The sequence below is a fragment of the Haliaeetus leucocephalus genome, unplaced genomic scaffold (genome assembly GCF_000737465.1).
Source record: "Haliaeetus leucocephalus isolate CR32 unplaced genomic scaffold, Haliaeetus_leucocephalus-4.0 Scaffold656, whole genome shotgun sequence".
Classification (NCBI taxonomy): domain Eukaryota; kingdom Metazoa; phylum Chordata; class Aves; order Accipitriformes; family Accipitridae; genus Haliaeetus; species Haliaeetus leucocephalus.
The window spans coordinates 17,170,227-17,182,715 of NW_010973092.1; the positions used below are offsets into that span (position 1 = coordinate 17,170,227).

Sequence of the window (12,489 nt, forward strand, 5' to 3'; positions counted from 1 at the left end):
TAAGGTTACAGTTATTAAAATATATTTGAAAGGACATAAAAATCAGCTCAGGCTTGGGAACCTGTTTTCTAAACCCACCTCAACACCATCATTTGTTTGTTCAGCAGTTTAATCTCAGCCTCTATAAAATCATGCTGTCAAGCAGTACCGTAAATGTGCATGGCACTCTGAGAGACACAAAAACAGGCTTTATGCCCTTATTTCCATTTCTAAGAGAGGCTACTGACCCATCTTTTCCACTACAAATATAGCTCCATCTTCACGTACTTACTGGTAACCTAAGCGAACCTCCAAAACCTTTTTTACAATAAGAACATACAAGTATATCCTAATCTACAGTCAGTAATAAGCTACTGACTTTATCCACAAACAAGTGTGCCCCTTGTCATTTGTCTAACTGCTTTCTAATGCAGCATACTCCTATCACTGATTAGCCCTAATCGTTAATAGCTGCACCTCAACCCTCCCCTGAATGAATGTACACTGCATTCAGACAAGAAACGTTTCCCATAATCTACAGTTCTGATACAGACCTGATGAGGACTGTTTCCAGATCTTCAAATGAAAATGTACTTTTGATAAATATTTGCTTTGCAGAAGAATTCTGTTTCTCAGTTTTCAAGTAAATGTACATAATAACTAGTGCTCTATATTTTTAAAATAACCCTTATTTTACCAGTTTTCTGGGGTAGGTAGAAGGCCCAGCCCAATTTATTTGCTCAGATAAGTTCTACCAACATCCTATATGGTAACTTGCCATTATATAATCTGGTGCGAGCAACAGGAATACTAACTCTTCTGAGGTTTGCTGGTTTTCCTTCCAGTGGTGCAGTTAACTGCACTTTGTGGAAGAACACTTGAAAATGCAACTTGAATGTAAAGTGATGGTTCAGAAAATGAAAGCCAAAGCCAAACCCAACTCCCCCCCAAACTCACTTTAAAACCGAACAGCTTCCAAGAGTATAAAAATAAAGCACTGTATATGAGGAAAAGCAACAGGACTGAACAGAAGGCCTCCCAGCTTGCTCCTACCTTTGCACTGGAAGTGGTGAGTCGGCGTTGTGAGCAGCAGCCTGTCCACCATGGCGTCAGGCCCGCTGCAGCGGGCTATCCCTGGCTCTTTGTACCCTGCCTTCACCCACTCGGAAAGCCAACGGAGGTTGCAATCACAATACAAAGGGTTGGTACCTAGAGCCCTGGTGGTGTAAAACAATTAACAGCAGTTATTTTGGCTTGCAAGCAAAGAAAACATCCCTGATCTCTTCGAGGCATGTTTTACAGGAATGCTGTACTTCAAAATGTGGGAAAGATCTTCTGAGTATTTGGGAGGTCTTTTAGATTTATCTCCTCCAGTATTCCCACTCTCTTTCTTTCTTCCCATCATTAGCTAGGGAGATTGTATAAATACCTAACAACAAATCACTTTTTCAAACAGTTGTGCTTGAGCAATGTCGCCAGACATATTGCTTTCATCAAACTTATCACACAGGTTTCTGTCATTTAAGTCTTTGGCCTTAATGAGCATATTCTAACAGTGAATTGTGTAATTTAGTTTGGATCTGATGACTCATGTCAATGTCTTCTCACTAGATCAAACATACACACAGAGGATACCCCTGTTTTCAAAACTGTAACCTGACGTCTGCTAGATTTGTTCATGGCTTTGAAAATACATTTGCTGGTTAACCCATCGCTTGAGTTAGGTCATATGGTTGATGTAGATGCATTCACATAGTCCAATTATAATTCACAGAACTTTTTCATTATTCATGGAGAGCTATCCAAAAGAAAACAAACCTTTTTACCTTAAATTTAGGTGCTTTCTTGACTAATTTATACTACTTTTTCTCTTAAAGAAAGTGTCTTTTCAGGCAATCAGTCAATTACAAACAAAGTCCAGGCTTCAGAAAAGTCAGTTTAAAAATAATTAATTTTTGAGAGTGTGAAGAAATTGGAAGTCTGAATTTATTTTGTTGAAAGTAAATGTAAGGCTTTTGCTGTACAACACCTGAATTGCCACGGGAAGAAAATCAACTAAATAAAGATTAGCATGGGGAAGACATACTAAAGAAACCAATAATTCAAATTGGGTTTTAGACTTTACTATTTCTGCAAATGTTATAAACTATTTTTAAGATGGTATTTTAAACTCAAGCTTCTTTCAAATAAAAACATATCAGACAGGATATTAAGATAGAAACCTCAGTAAATTTGTTGATACATTTCTATTGGAGAGACTAATGAACCCACTGTGCCCTAGACAGATTCATAATGAGAGTTCATAGGTTCAAACCCTGTCTAGGGCTCATTCATCAAAATTAAATGTGTACTGCAGCACAGTATTAAAAAATATCCATCCATTCCTTCTGTAAATCCATTGCTCACAATGGAAAAAAACTACTGGGTTGACTTTTTGACCCTGTAACTGTGATCAACTGGCTCACTTGTCCAAGGTCAAATGAAATGCAGCAGTGAAAGTTGGACCGAGAAATTAACTTTAGCATTGAGCAATTGTAATATATAAAATGGGAGTGGGAGGACAACGGAAAGCTAGTTACCATGTTAATTAATCTTTATAAACCACATTAGACATAAAACTGCTCTATAGACACTAGAAATTATTACCAACAACGTTGTTGTACAACTGCAGAAATTATCACATGTATCTTTCTGTTCTTTTGTTTGTGGTTTTAGTTGGGGTTTTTTTTCTTCATTTCTAAGAACTATAGTGAATTCTTGTATTTTCATTCATGAGTTCTAACACAGTCTTTCTATTTCTTTGCCTGTTGTAGCAGAATATTTCCAGAAGGTAAAAATATCTAGTGCTGTAATGAAATACCACCAGCAGCATTTTCGAAATGTTGTGCAGATATTTCTGTTCAGACACTTTGTTTTTGAGGCACCTTAGAATAAAGTCAATTAAAATGACTCTAGCCATGATAATGTAGTGAAACAGAGGAGGGGACAGCTTATTTTTATAGGTAACTAACATAAATTTGAGTAAAGATGAGGTGATTCACCAGGATTAGGAATCTGAGCTGTTTATTGGAAATATGTCTGACAGAAATACCTGCTGTACACAGCATCCATCACCAAGGGTTTCTTTGTGGAGTCCCTGGAGTGCTGAGGGGTCAGTTTATGTGTGGGCAGTACTTGGGAAATGGAATCAGTTACAGAGTTGTGTGTCAGTGAACAGTAAGGACAGCAAATGCAGGAACCGACCTAACTGCGAAGGTCTCAGTTCTACCCTAATGGATTTTGGGTTCTTTTTAAGTATTAATATATGTGATCCTTCAGTAGTGCTGTAACATTTCTGTCATTGCCCTGGACTAAACAATTTAGTAGAGTCATGGCTTAAATAGATGATTATATGATTCAAGTAAAGTAATAAACAGTAAACAAAATCTGCATGTGTATACCATACACAAACCTTCCCCTGTCTTTAGTGAGGTATATTAGCTACGTAGTTTGTTATAACAGTTACATTACAACAATATGTTTACAATGTAAAGGAAATTTGGTGAACATTTTCTTGTAGGCTTTAAACAGCTATGCAAAAAGTTTCTAAATCTCAGTTTTATTCTTCCAATTACAGACCAACTTAAAGCTATTACAAACGACTAACTAAAATCAATAGTTTTGTCTATGCTACACAAACATATCTTTGCAATTCTAAAGGTTAATTTTATACACACCCACACCCACACACCCTGCCAAACTGATGCAGAAGGCCCAGGCTGAACATCTTGCTCAGCACCTTGGTAGGCAGCTTTCTCCAGCCATAATACCTATCCTACTCTTAGTCACACAGGTTGTAAATTTAACATAAATTTTGGTTCTCCCATGCATTATAAGTTTGATGAGTAGCAACCCCTTGTATCATTTTTCAAACCTTAAACCATTTTTCCAAGTGCATGCTTTCTCCTTGAAGATCTATGTATCAGGAAGAGCTCAAAATGAATTTATTTTAAATTATGTATGACTTCGTTTGAATAAGCACAGCTTTTTCTGGCACGTGAAGAGCAAAATCATTGTGGTTGCTAAAAGTTTCAGAATCCTCTTTAAGAAATTGGAGAGCACAACAGCACTGTAAAATTCAATTGTTCAACTGTGCAAATTACACCCCAGACAGGTCTTATTTATTTTATGGATCCTATTTATTACTGTTCATTTGAGCTTTGTGTATTTTACATTTCTGGCAGCACATACATCTAAACAGATAGACTGCAGTAACTGTATTGGGCCAAAGGGGTTTTTATCACTCCCGAAGGTGAACAGTTTACCCAGAAAAATTGTATCTGCACTTCATTTAAAGTAAACCCCGAGGAAAATCCAAACAAATGGGGCATGATATGTTTATCTCTTGAGTTCTAAAAATACCCTCAGAAGCTAGATTCCCAGTATGGGAGGTGTCACTGCGCTTCCAAAAGGAGGTACAGGGCTTCAGCTCAGACTTTCATTCCAAAATAACACACCAAATAACTTGACTATACTGGGAACATGAAGAAGACATACATTTTGTGCAAAACGAATATTTTCTCTGACTTAGATACCAAGGTGTAAGCTTGAAAGAGAGGTTATTTCTCAGCTGAAGGTGAAATTGCCTAAGTTGCTCACATATGATTTCTGTCCCTACCCATCTAAGATTTCTTTATTTTTTATTGTCCAGAGAGAAAGTGAGACAGAAAGCTGTTACACAGAAATAAACAGTCCAAGGACATATTTGCTATCCAGAAAATATGTAAATATGAACTGAACTTTGTGTTCAGGTAAGTGTTCTGGAGGGCACATTTAAGGTTGCAAAGAGAGAAATAGATATATAAAACCTATGTTAAATGCACACATAATTGTATATCTTGACACCTGTATAAATCAACATCAACTCACATGCATGAGGGCAGCATCAGAGCCAAAAATATTTGTGTCAGCTTGTGAAACTAGTCACTTCACAAAATGACCAACACCAACCCTCTGATTACTTGAGGACAGTAATCAAGAAACATGCTACACAAAATTACTTTTCCTTTACGTCTGTTGTCTAATAATGTGAAGTACCACACATTATCTCAGTGAAAAAACATTTTCTGCTCACTTTTTTGGCACTGCCCTGGTTTCAGCTGGGATAGAGTTAATTTTCTTCCTAGTAGCTGGTATAGTACTGCATTTTGGATTCAGTATGAGAAGAATGTTGATAACACACTGATGTTTTCAGTTGACGCTAAGCAGTGTTTATACCAAGTCAAGGATTTTTCAGCTTCTCATGCCCAGCCAGCAAGAAGGCTGGACGGGCACAAGAAGTTGGGAGGGGACACAGCTGGAACAGCTGACCCAAACTGGCCAAAGGGGTATTCCAGACCATGTGATGTCATGCCCAGTATATAAACTGGGGGGAAAGCTGGCAGTGGACAGCTGGTCAGGAACTGACTGGGCATCGGTTGGCGAGTGGTGAGCAATTGCATTGTGCATCACTTGTTTTATATATTCTAATTCTTTTGTTATTATCATTTTCTTAATTATTATTATTACCACCATTATTATTATTATTATTATTATTTTCTTCCTTTTCTGACCTATTAAATTGCCTTTATCTCAACCCACAAGTTGTTTGGGTTTTTTTCTGATTCTCTCCCCCATCTTACTGGGTGGAGGGAGTGATTGAGCGGCTGTGTGGGGCTTAGTTGCAGGCTGGGGTTAAACCACAACAAGCACCAATTGTTACACTTCAGGTTTATTTTGTAACATTTGCAGCTATTTGTCTTTACAGTTTTTTCATCAGCTGAACTGCTTTTAAAAATATCCTGGACATCCAGCAACACAATAGTAATTTCTGGAAAAATCTGAAATGTCTAATAATTTTTGCAAATTATGGAATGAAGTATTAGTGCTGTGAAATGACCAATTCCCATATGATTAAATATATATCTCTGAAGTACTGATTCATCAACTGGTTCATATACTGACAACATTTCAGTATGCAAAACATATGACACTTATTAAGCAAAGAATTCACATTTGCTTAATATTTGCTCTTTGTGGGAGGTTTCCTGTCTTACCCTAGACCATGACACACTCTGCATTTCAAATAGACAATGCTGAAAGAAAGCCTTAAACACAAACTCCACAGAAGAGGAAACTGTCACGTTTGCTCATTTGGTTTCCCTTAAGAAAATATTTTGGTAACTAATAACAACAGGTTCTAGTATCTTTTTATTTCCTTTGAACAGATGCACTATGAATATTCAGAGTAGAATATGGAAAGTGATCAGGAAAAACAGAAAAGCTATACAATCTTAAATTTGTAATAATATGTACTGTTTTATAAATCTGAAACTGTCAATCAAACAGATGAACCCAGACAGAAGTACTTACAGATGGGACAGGGATACCAGGTCATTGAAAGAACCTTCGGGAACACTGGAAATATCGTTTCCATGGAGTGTCCTAGAAGAGGGGAGAAGCAGGAAGGTATCAAGCCAGTATTTTATCTGCTCCCTACAGGTGAAGGAATTGGTGCTTAAGAAGGATATTTAATTTTGTTTCTTTGAGAGTTGCTTTAAGCTTCACAATTCATGAGCTTCCATGCTTTATTACTTCTATTTCTAGATGTTGGCATTTAAAGTAATGATACAACTGGAACTGTTGGTGACCAATGTTCTAAATTAAAAAGGTGACATACTATTTACGCTATTAAAAGGGTATTGATGACAAGCAGACCCTCACATACAGACCTGTATTCTTTTATAGAATCCCATTAGCTGGAAACACAGGAAAAACAGAACGGGGAAAATAGGAACTGTGAAAGTTAAATTAAATATTGACTTCAGAGAGATCCTAGGAGAGAACAAGGGCCCATGAGGGCAAATATAGCTGCACTTTCACATTCTAGTTTCGCATTCTTACAGTAGGAAATACCTCTTTGTGCAGTATTTTTAAAATCTGTTTGACAAATACATTTATGCTACCAAGGAAAATACTTGAAATTAGTTGGTTTAGGCCATTATTCGCCCTGCGCAAAGAAACTAACATTTTTCTAGCAGGCTTTTCAGGATCCTTTCGAAAGGGTTCTCACTGTTTCCAAGACAATTTAAGCAGCCACTTTATCTCTCTTCTAAGAAATACATTTATGTGTGTGTTACATAGGCAAGCATAAATGGAAAGATTTTTCTTGCAGCTTGTAGAGCACAATACTTGCATTCAAAGTAGCAGACACAAGAGTAAAAATCATTATTTGTGATTACTTGTGGTTTTCATTGCAATTACAACTGAAGGCCCTGCTACGAAGTAGGGCACTGCCACTAGAGGTTGTGACAGACAAACAGAGAGGCAGAGCACTTCTTGCAGCATCAAGGCTATGATCAGACAGGAAAACATCCAGCAACAAATGAGTGTGCGGGAGGGCACAGGATGCGGGGGGTGACAATTGCATAAAAACTATCCAGAAAATGCACCAGAGCAGATACACAATCATGTAAGTTTTTTTTTATAAATAAAATCAGCTACTCAGCTGCTGCATCCTCTGCCTCACTAGATAATTATCTGGCAAAAAATAGCATAGAGAAAAATATTTATAGTTTATTCTAACTTTTCTAGTTTGCATGTCACTGAATATGAGTTTACTCCTTCACATAGTAACAGACAGTTAAGAACTCATAAGGAGCCAATAGGACTCGATTCTGCTGGATCTCACTAGATGTTTCTTAAACAGAAGTTGGTAGAAAACTTGCAAAGGAGAAAGACATCAATATTTTAAAATTATATTTTCTTTTGCAGTTCTCCCCTGAGCTGGTTCAGTTATAACAAACTGCTGTATTCTTTATGTCCTCTTTCCCAGGTCTAGAAATTACTGTCAGTGCTCCAGATGTGGCAAAGGAGGGTGGAAAACAGAAACCTGCTGTGTCAGTTTTGTAGCAGCTCTTTCCCTTGAGTCATTTATTTTCTAATTTACCTTGTGATTTGGGGAACACAGCAATCATATCTTATTTTTTATTCTGTGACTGTACAGATTCTTGAAATGGTGCACACGGAGTTTATTTAGAACAAACCAAACATCTGGGCCCATGGAAATACACAATAGCCCCAGATGAAACAAATGCATCTCTTTTTGCATTCTCCTTTCCCTAATACCACTATAAGCTTCACCAAGATCTACATGGTGCCTTATAACTTTTATGAATTTCACCCTTACACTGTGCCTTACACCAGCAAGGAAAGTCAAAGTTGTGAGGGGAAGATACACCTTGTCCTCTCTCCTATGAGGCTGGGCCCTACCATGGGGCTGTGAACTATGTGAGCATAAGCAATGTTACCATGATCACGTTTCACAGCTGCTCATTGCAGCTGCAGTTTCTGTCTTATTGTATTGCAAAGTTTTTCTACAGAGCTTGAAACCACAAAAACTAGAGCAGAGTTATCCTGCTGGCCTCTCTCTCCAGTTCTTGATGCCAGTACACCAAAACCTTCCCCTTCAAACATCCTGATTCTGAAATTTTCTTTGAAGCATACCTAGGTTTTGCCTATTAATAATAATAATACTTGGCATATATAAGGATGGATCTCCAAGCAATTAATCCGAACAGGAACAGAAGGGATATGAGCTCCCACACAGTAACTCCAGACAAAGCACACTCGCTAATTCTATACAGAATGACCAACTCACTGAGACATACCCCACAGCTATTAAATAAGGAGTATTTTTGTTGGTATGTGGATGCAAGGTCAGGCCTGGTCGACAACTTGTCATCAAAATGTTCCCTCCTTCAACAAAATGAGCATATTTAAATAAGCAGCCACTCATAATGAGCTTATATTCTGATCTTTTAAATCACTTAAAGATGTGCAAGACAATTCTCTCTGAACAGACAACAGAACTTATATTTATCTACATGTCATATCAGTTGTGTTTATTCCGTGAAGGGGTGTGGAAACTTCTTCCAAGAGAAGCTGAAGAATGACAAAGCCATTTATCTGGAAGAAGGTAAAACCATCAAAAATATAAAAACATTTGCAGTGAATGGCTTGACTACATATCTCAAACATTGAGGTACGTTTCATGGATGCAAATGCCTGCATTTTAATAAAAAAATCACGTCAGCAACATCATCACCTGTGCAGCTAAAATGTAATGATAAACACTAAAAAACTTGAAACCCACAATAATAAGTAGAGGCAAGAGAATTCAACAGTGCAATAAAATCTGTTTCCTCTTGGATCAGCAACAGAAACACATTTTTATACCAAAAAGCCTTCTAAGCAAATGATCAAATAAAATCTTAAACATTTGGACAGTTAAAACACACACATTGATGTGTGTGTTCTCCCTCAAAAGCACAACTTCTAGGTATCCTCTTGTCTAAATGTTGGTAAACAGCTGGGCTATGAATTTAAGGTGATGAGGATCTCTTCTCAGAGCACAGAGTAACAAAACACTTGAATTCTTGAAACAAAAACTTTCTTTTACATGTAATCTCACGAACTTATTACCTTGTCTTCAGATAAGGAAATGAACTAAACATATCCTTCTGGGTTGGGGGGTTTTTTTGGTTGTTTTTTTCTTTTACTAGCTGTTCCCAAGTCTCCTAGCCCATTGTCTCATAACATTAAGTTACTATAGACACAAAGGGGATGCTTTTTCAGTAAACAATGATCTACCCTGTAATGACAAAATGTGGCTAAAAGCTTGGCTGAGCTAACAAAGCCACATCCCATCAAGGGCAAACACCTACAACGAACTCTGAAGGATGCCAAATCCTACAGGAACCAACACAACTCAGATGTCAGAGGAAGTGGGAAGCCACAGTGGCATTGCTCAATGCTCGTAACAACAGCGCCTTTTACAGATTTAACTGGATAAGTACAAGTAGTCATTCTGTGATACAAAAAAACCCAACAAACCAAAGAAACAAAGCCAAATAATATTTCTGTTAGGCCAAATGAGTGCAGCATCCAACAACGAAAGCATATTGCAAAAATTGGTTCCAAGGTTGTGCCTGAAGAGTATTAGTGGTAGCTTTACCATCACACATATTACTGTTTGTGTGAGCTTCGAACTGCAGTAAATATCCATCAGTTTTCAGTAAAACTAGAATATAACGTGTTAGTAGAATATTCTGTAGCTCATTTTATAATTTTTTTTTCATAAATATAACATGGAAAATGGTTTAGTGATCTGAGAGAGTATTTTTATTTCTTAATTAAATCAGGACAAAATGTCAGAAGTTATAACATTGTCACACGATAAAAATAATCTCTAAAATAATCAGTTCAGGCCTACCAGAGAGTTCTAATATTTATAATTACTTTGTCTCAATCTCAGCTTTTTTACTCTGTTTACATTTAGCTTCTAAAAAGACTAGTTTTGGACAAAAAAGCCCCAAATCAAAACCAAAAAACAAACCCACAATTTTTCACTGCAATAGCTTTGGTGCAAAAATTACCGACATCAACTTTCGCTTATTAAAAAAATTCTTAATACTTGATGTTGAAATTGCTCCCCAGCACACTTTGGCTGCCATTATGGATAAGCCATGTGAAGACTGAAGATTAAAGGCCTGATCGTGTAAACACTGATATATATTCAGGCTTCAGTATAAATATGTTGACTCTGCAGTTTTCTCAATTGGGCTTGTGCTGAAAAGTGTAAGAGACAGAAGACAGAACCAGATACCTGTCAAAGATCAACTTCATCATACATCTATAATTTTTCTGATTTTCAAATACATGTTTTCTTTATTTACTATAAAGAGGCAAAAAGTAAAGAAAACATAAGGAATTTGGAAGACACAGAAGCCTGTATGAGAAGGGTCTGCTACCTTCAAAGGCATGCACAGTCAAAGGTAATGAGATCACTACATTCTTTTTATTAAAAAAAAAAAAGTGGAAATTGTTTTGCTGATGTTTTCTCTTTTAAATTCCCCTGAGAATATGGATAATAAATAACTGACAATAACAGATTGCACACTGTCACTCGGAAGCCATTTTCCCTCTGGAGAATTGATTTTTAATAACAACATAGATGACACGTAGCAAAAGTTGTAGCTGATACCAGAGTTTTGTGGGCCATAACAAATCAAATCAATCTGGAGGCTTCCAAATGCATGGAGCAGAGGCAGAGATTCCCATTTAGGCTTCATTTCATTTGTGCTGCTCTGTGCAAGACAGGGAGGGCTTCTCCCTTGAAGGAGGAAGATATTTTTTTAATTTGATTAGCAGATCATTTAAAAAACCCCAAAGATATCAGTTGTTATTAAAATATTGCCCTTTGTTTCAGTCTATACGTGGCCTGCGAGAACAGAAGTAAAAAGACAAATTGTAGCTGGTGGAAAGAGTGAGGCATCGTATGCTCTCTTACTCTGCACTGTAATTCAGTGTAGAGAGACCCAAACTAGCTTTAATCAAGCTAGCTTGCATATCAGAAGCAGGCCAGAAGACAGCTCCATATGGAATAATTTATTTGGCCGTGAAACAGAATATATTCGTCTGTGGCTGAATTTCAGGACTCACGTAACAGCTCAAATGTGACCATCCTAGTGCGCTAGAAAACAGAGTCCCAATCCAAATGTAAAACAACAAATCCAAATCACGTATCTTTCTTGGTTTTACTAATGAAAACTGGGATGCTAAAGCTGTCTCAAGTTAGGAGGTTGAAACCTAGATGTCTATCTATTTTACCACTCAAACCACAGTGAAAGAGCTCAGCCAAACACCATTGCCTTCCACAGTTGCAGTAGTGTCCATGTCGACAGCTTAATTACGGAGTCAGTGCACAGCAACCATTGCTCTTTAAATTCACAGAAACTTCTGCATGTGAATGACATCTAACTTTTAAAAAAAAAATAGAAAATGCTAATGTGAAGTTTCAAAGCACTCAGGACATATTCTTCAACTGCTCTGTCTCGGCCTTTTGGTGTTTAAAGCTTGCTCTTCTTCAGCACACTGAATAATCTCATCACAGATAAGCTATTTAATTTATTTGCTTTCAGTTTACTATGCAAGTAATGATAAGCTACTTGTGTTGCTGGGCCATGGGGAGAAAGGTGGCTTCTCCACCTTGTCCTGACTGCTGCACATGGGGTCATATGTCTACACAAACAACTGAGCAAACCTAACTCAGGGTTTGTTTCTGATGGGGCAGATGGGGAGTGAGAGACAGTAAATACGAGACTGAAGCAGGAGTCAGTCTAGCAGATGCCTAAGAAAAGCTGGGGGGGCTGCTTGCTGCAAGGAACAGGCCCACAGCCCACACTCTGAGACAATATAAAGAAGATGACTTTCAGAAGAGATTGTAAGCAAATTGTTCAATCCAGAAAGCTGCTGAAAGCAGCTACACTGGAAAGAAAGAGTGCAGAAAAGGATCTCCAAAGAAAGAAACCACACATGGACATCTTTTGAGTGTGCCACCAGTCAACATGAGGTGAAATTTCATTCATGACTTAAAGACACTTGAGACAGGCATCTCAGCATTACTGGCACCCAGCCACTGGCTTGACTTAC

General features: G+C 37.5%; 1 protein-coding gene across 4 annotated transcripts in view; it reads right to left on the minus strand.

Annotated features, from left to right (window-relative positions):
* The window catches only part of SLIT3 (slit homolog 3 (Drosophila)), a 531,488-nt gene that overhangs the window by 80,011 nt on the left and 438,988 nt on the right, over positions 1 to 12,489 (minus strand). For all 4 annotated transcript variants that reach the window (XM_010579134.1, XM_010579133.1, XM_010579136.1 and 1 more), the window contains 2 exons: positions 6,370 to 6,441; positions 1,033 to 1,196 (listed from right to left, as the gene is read on the minus strand). In XM_010579134.1, coding sequence (XP_010577436.1) covers positions 1,033 to 1,196; positions 6,370 to 6,441 — 236 coding nt within the window. The remainder of the gene's footprint in view (positions 1 to 1,032; positions 1,197 to 6,369; positions 6,442 to 12,489) is intronic.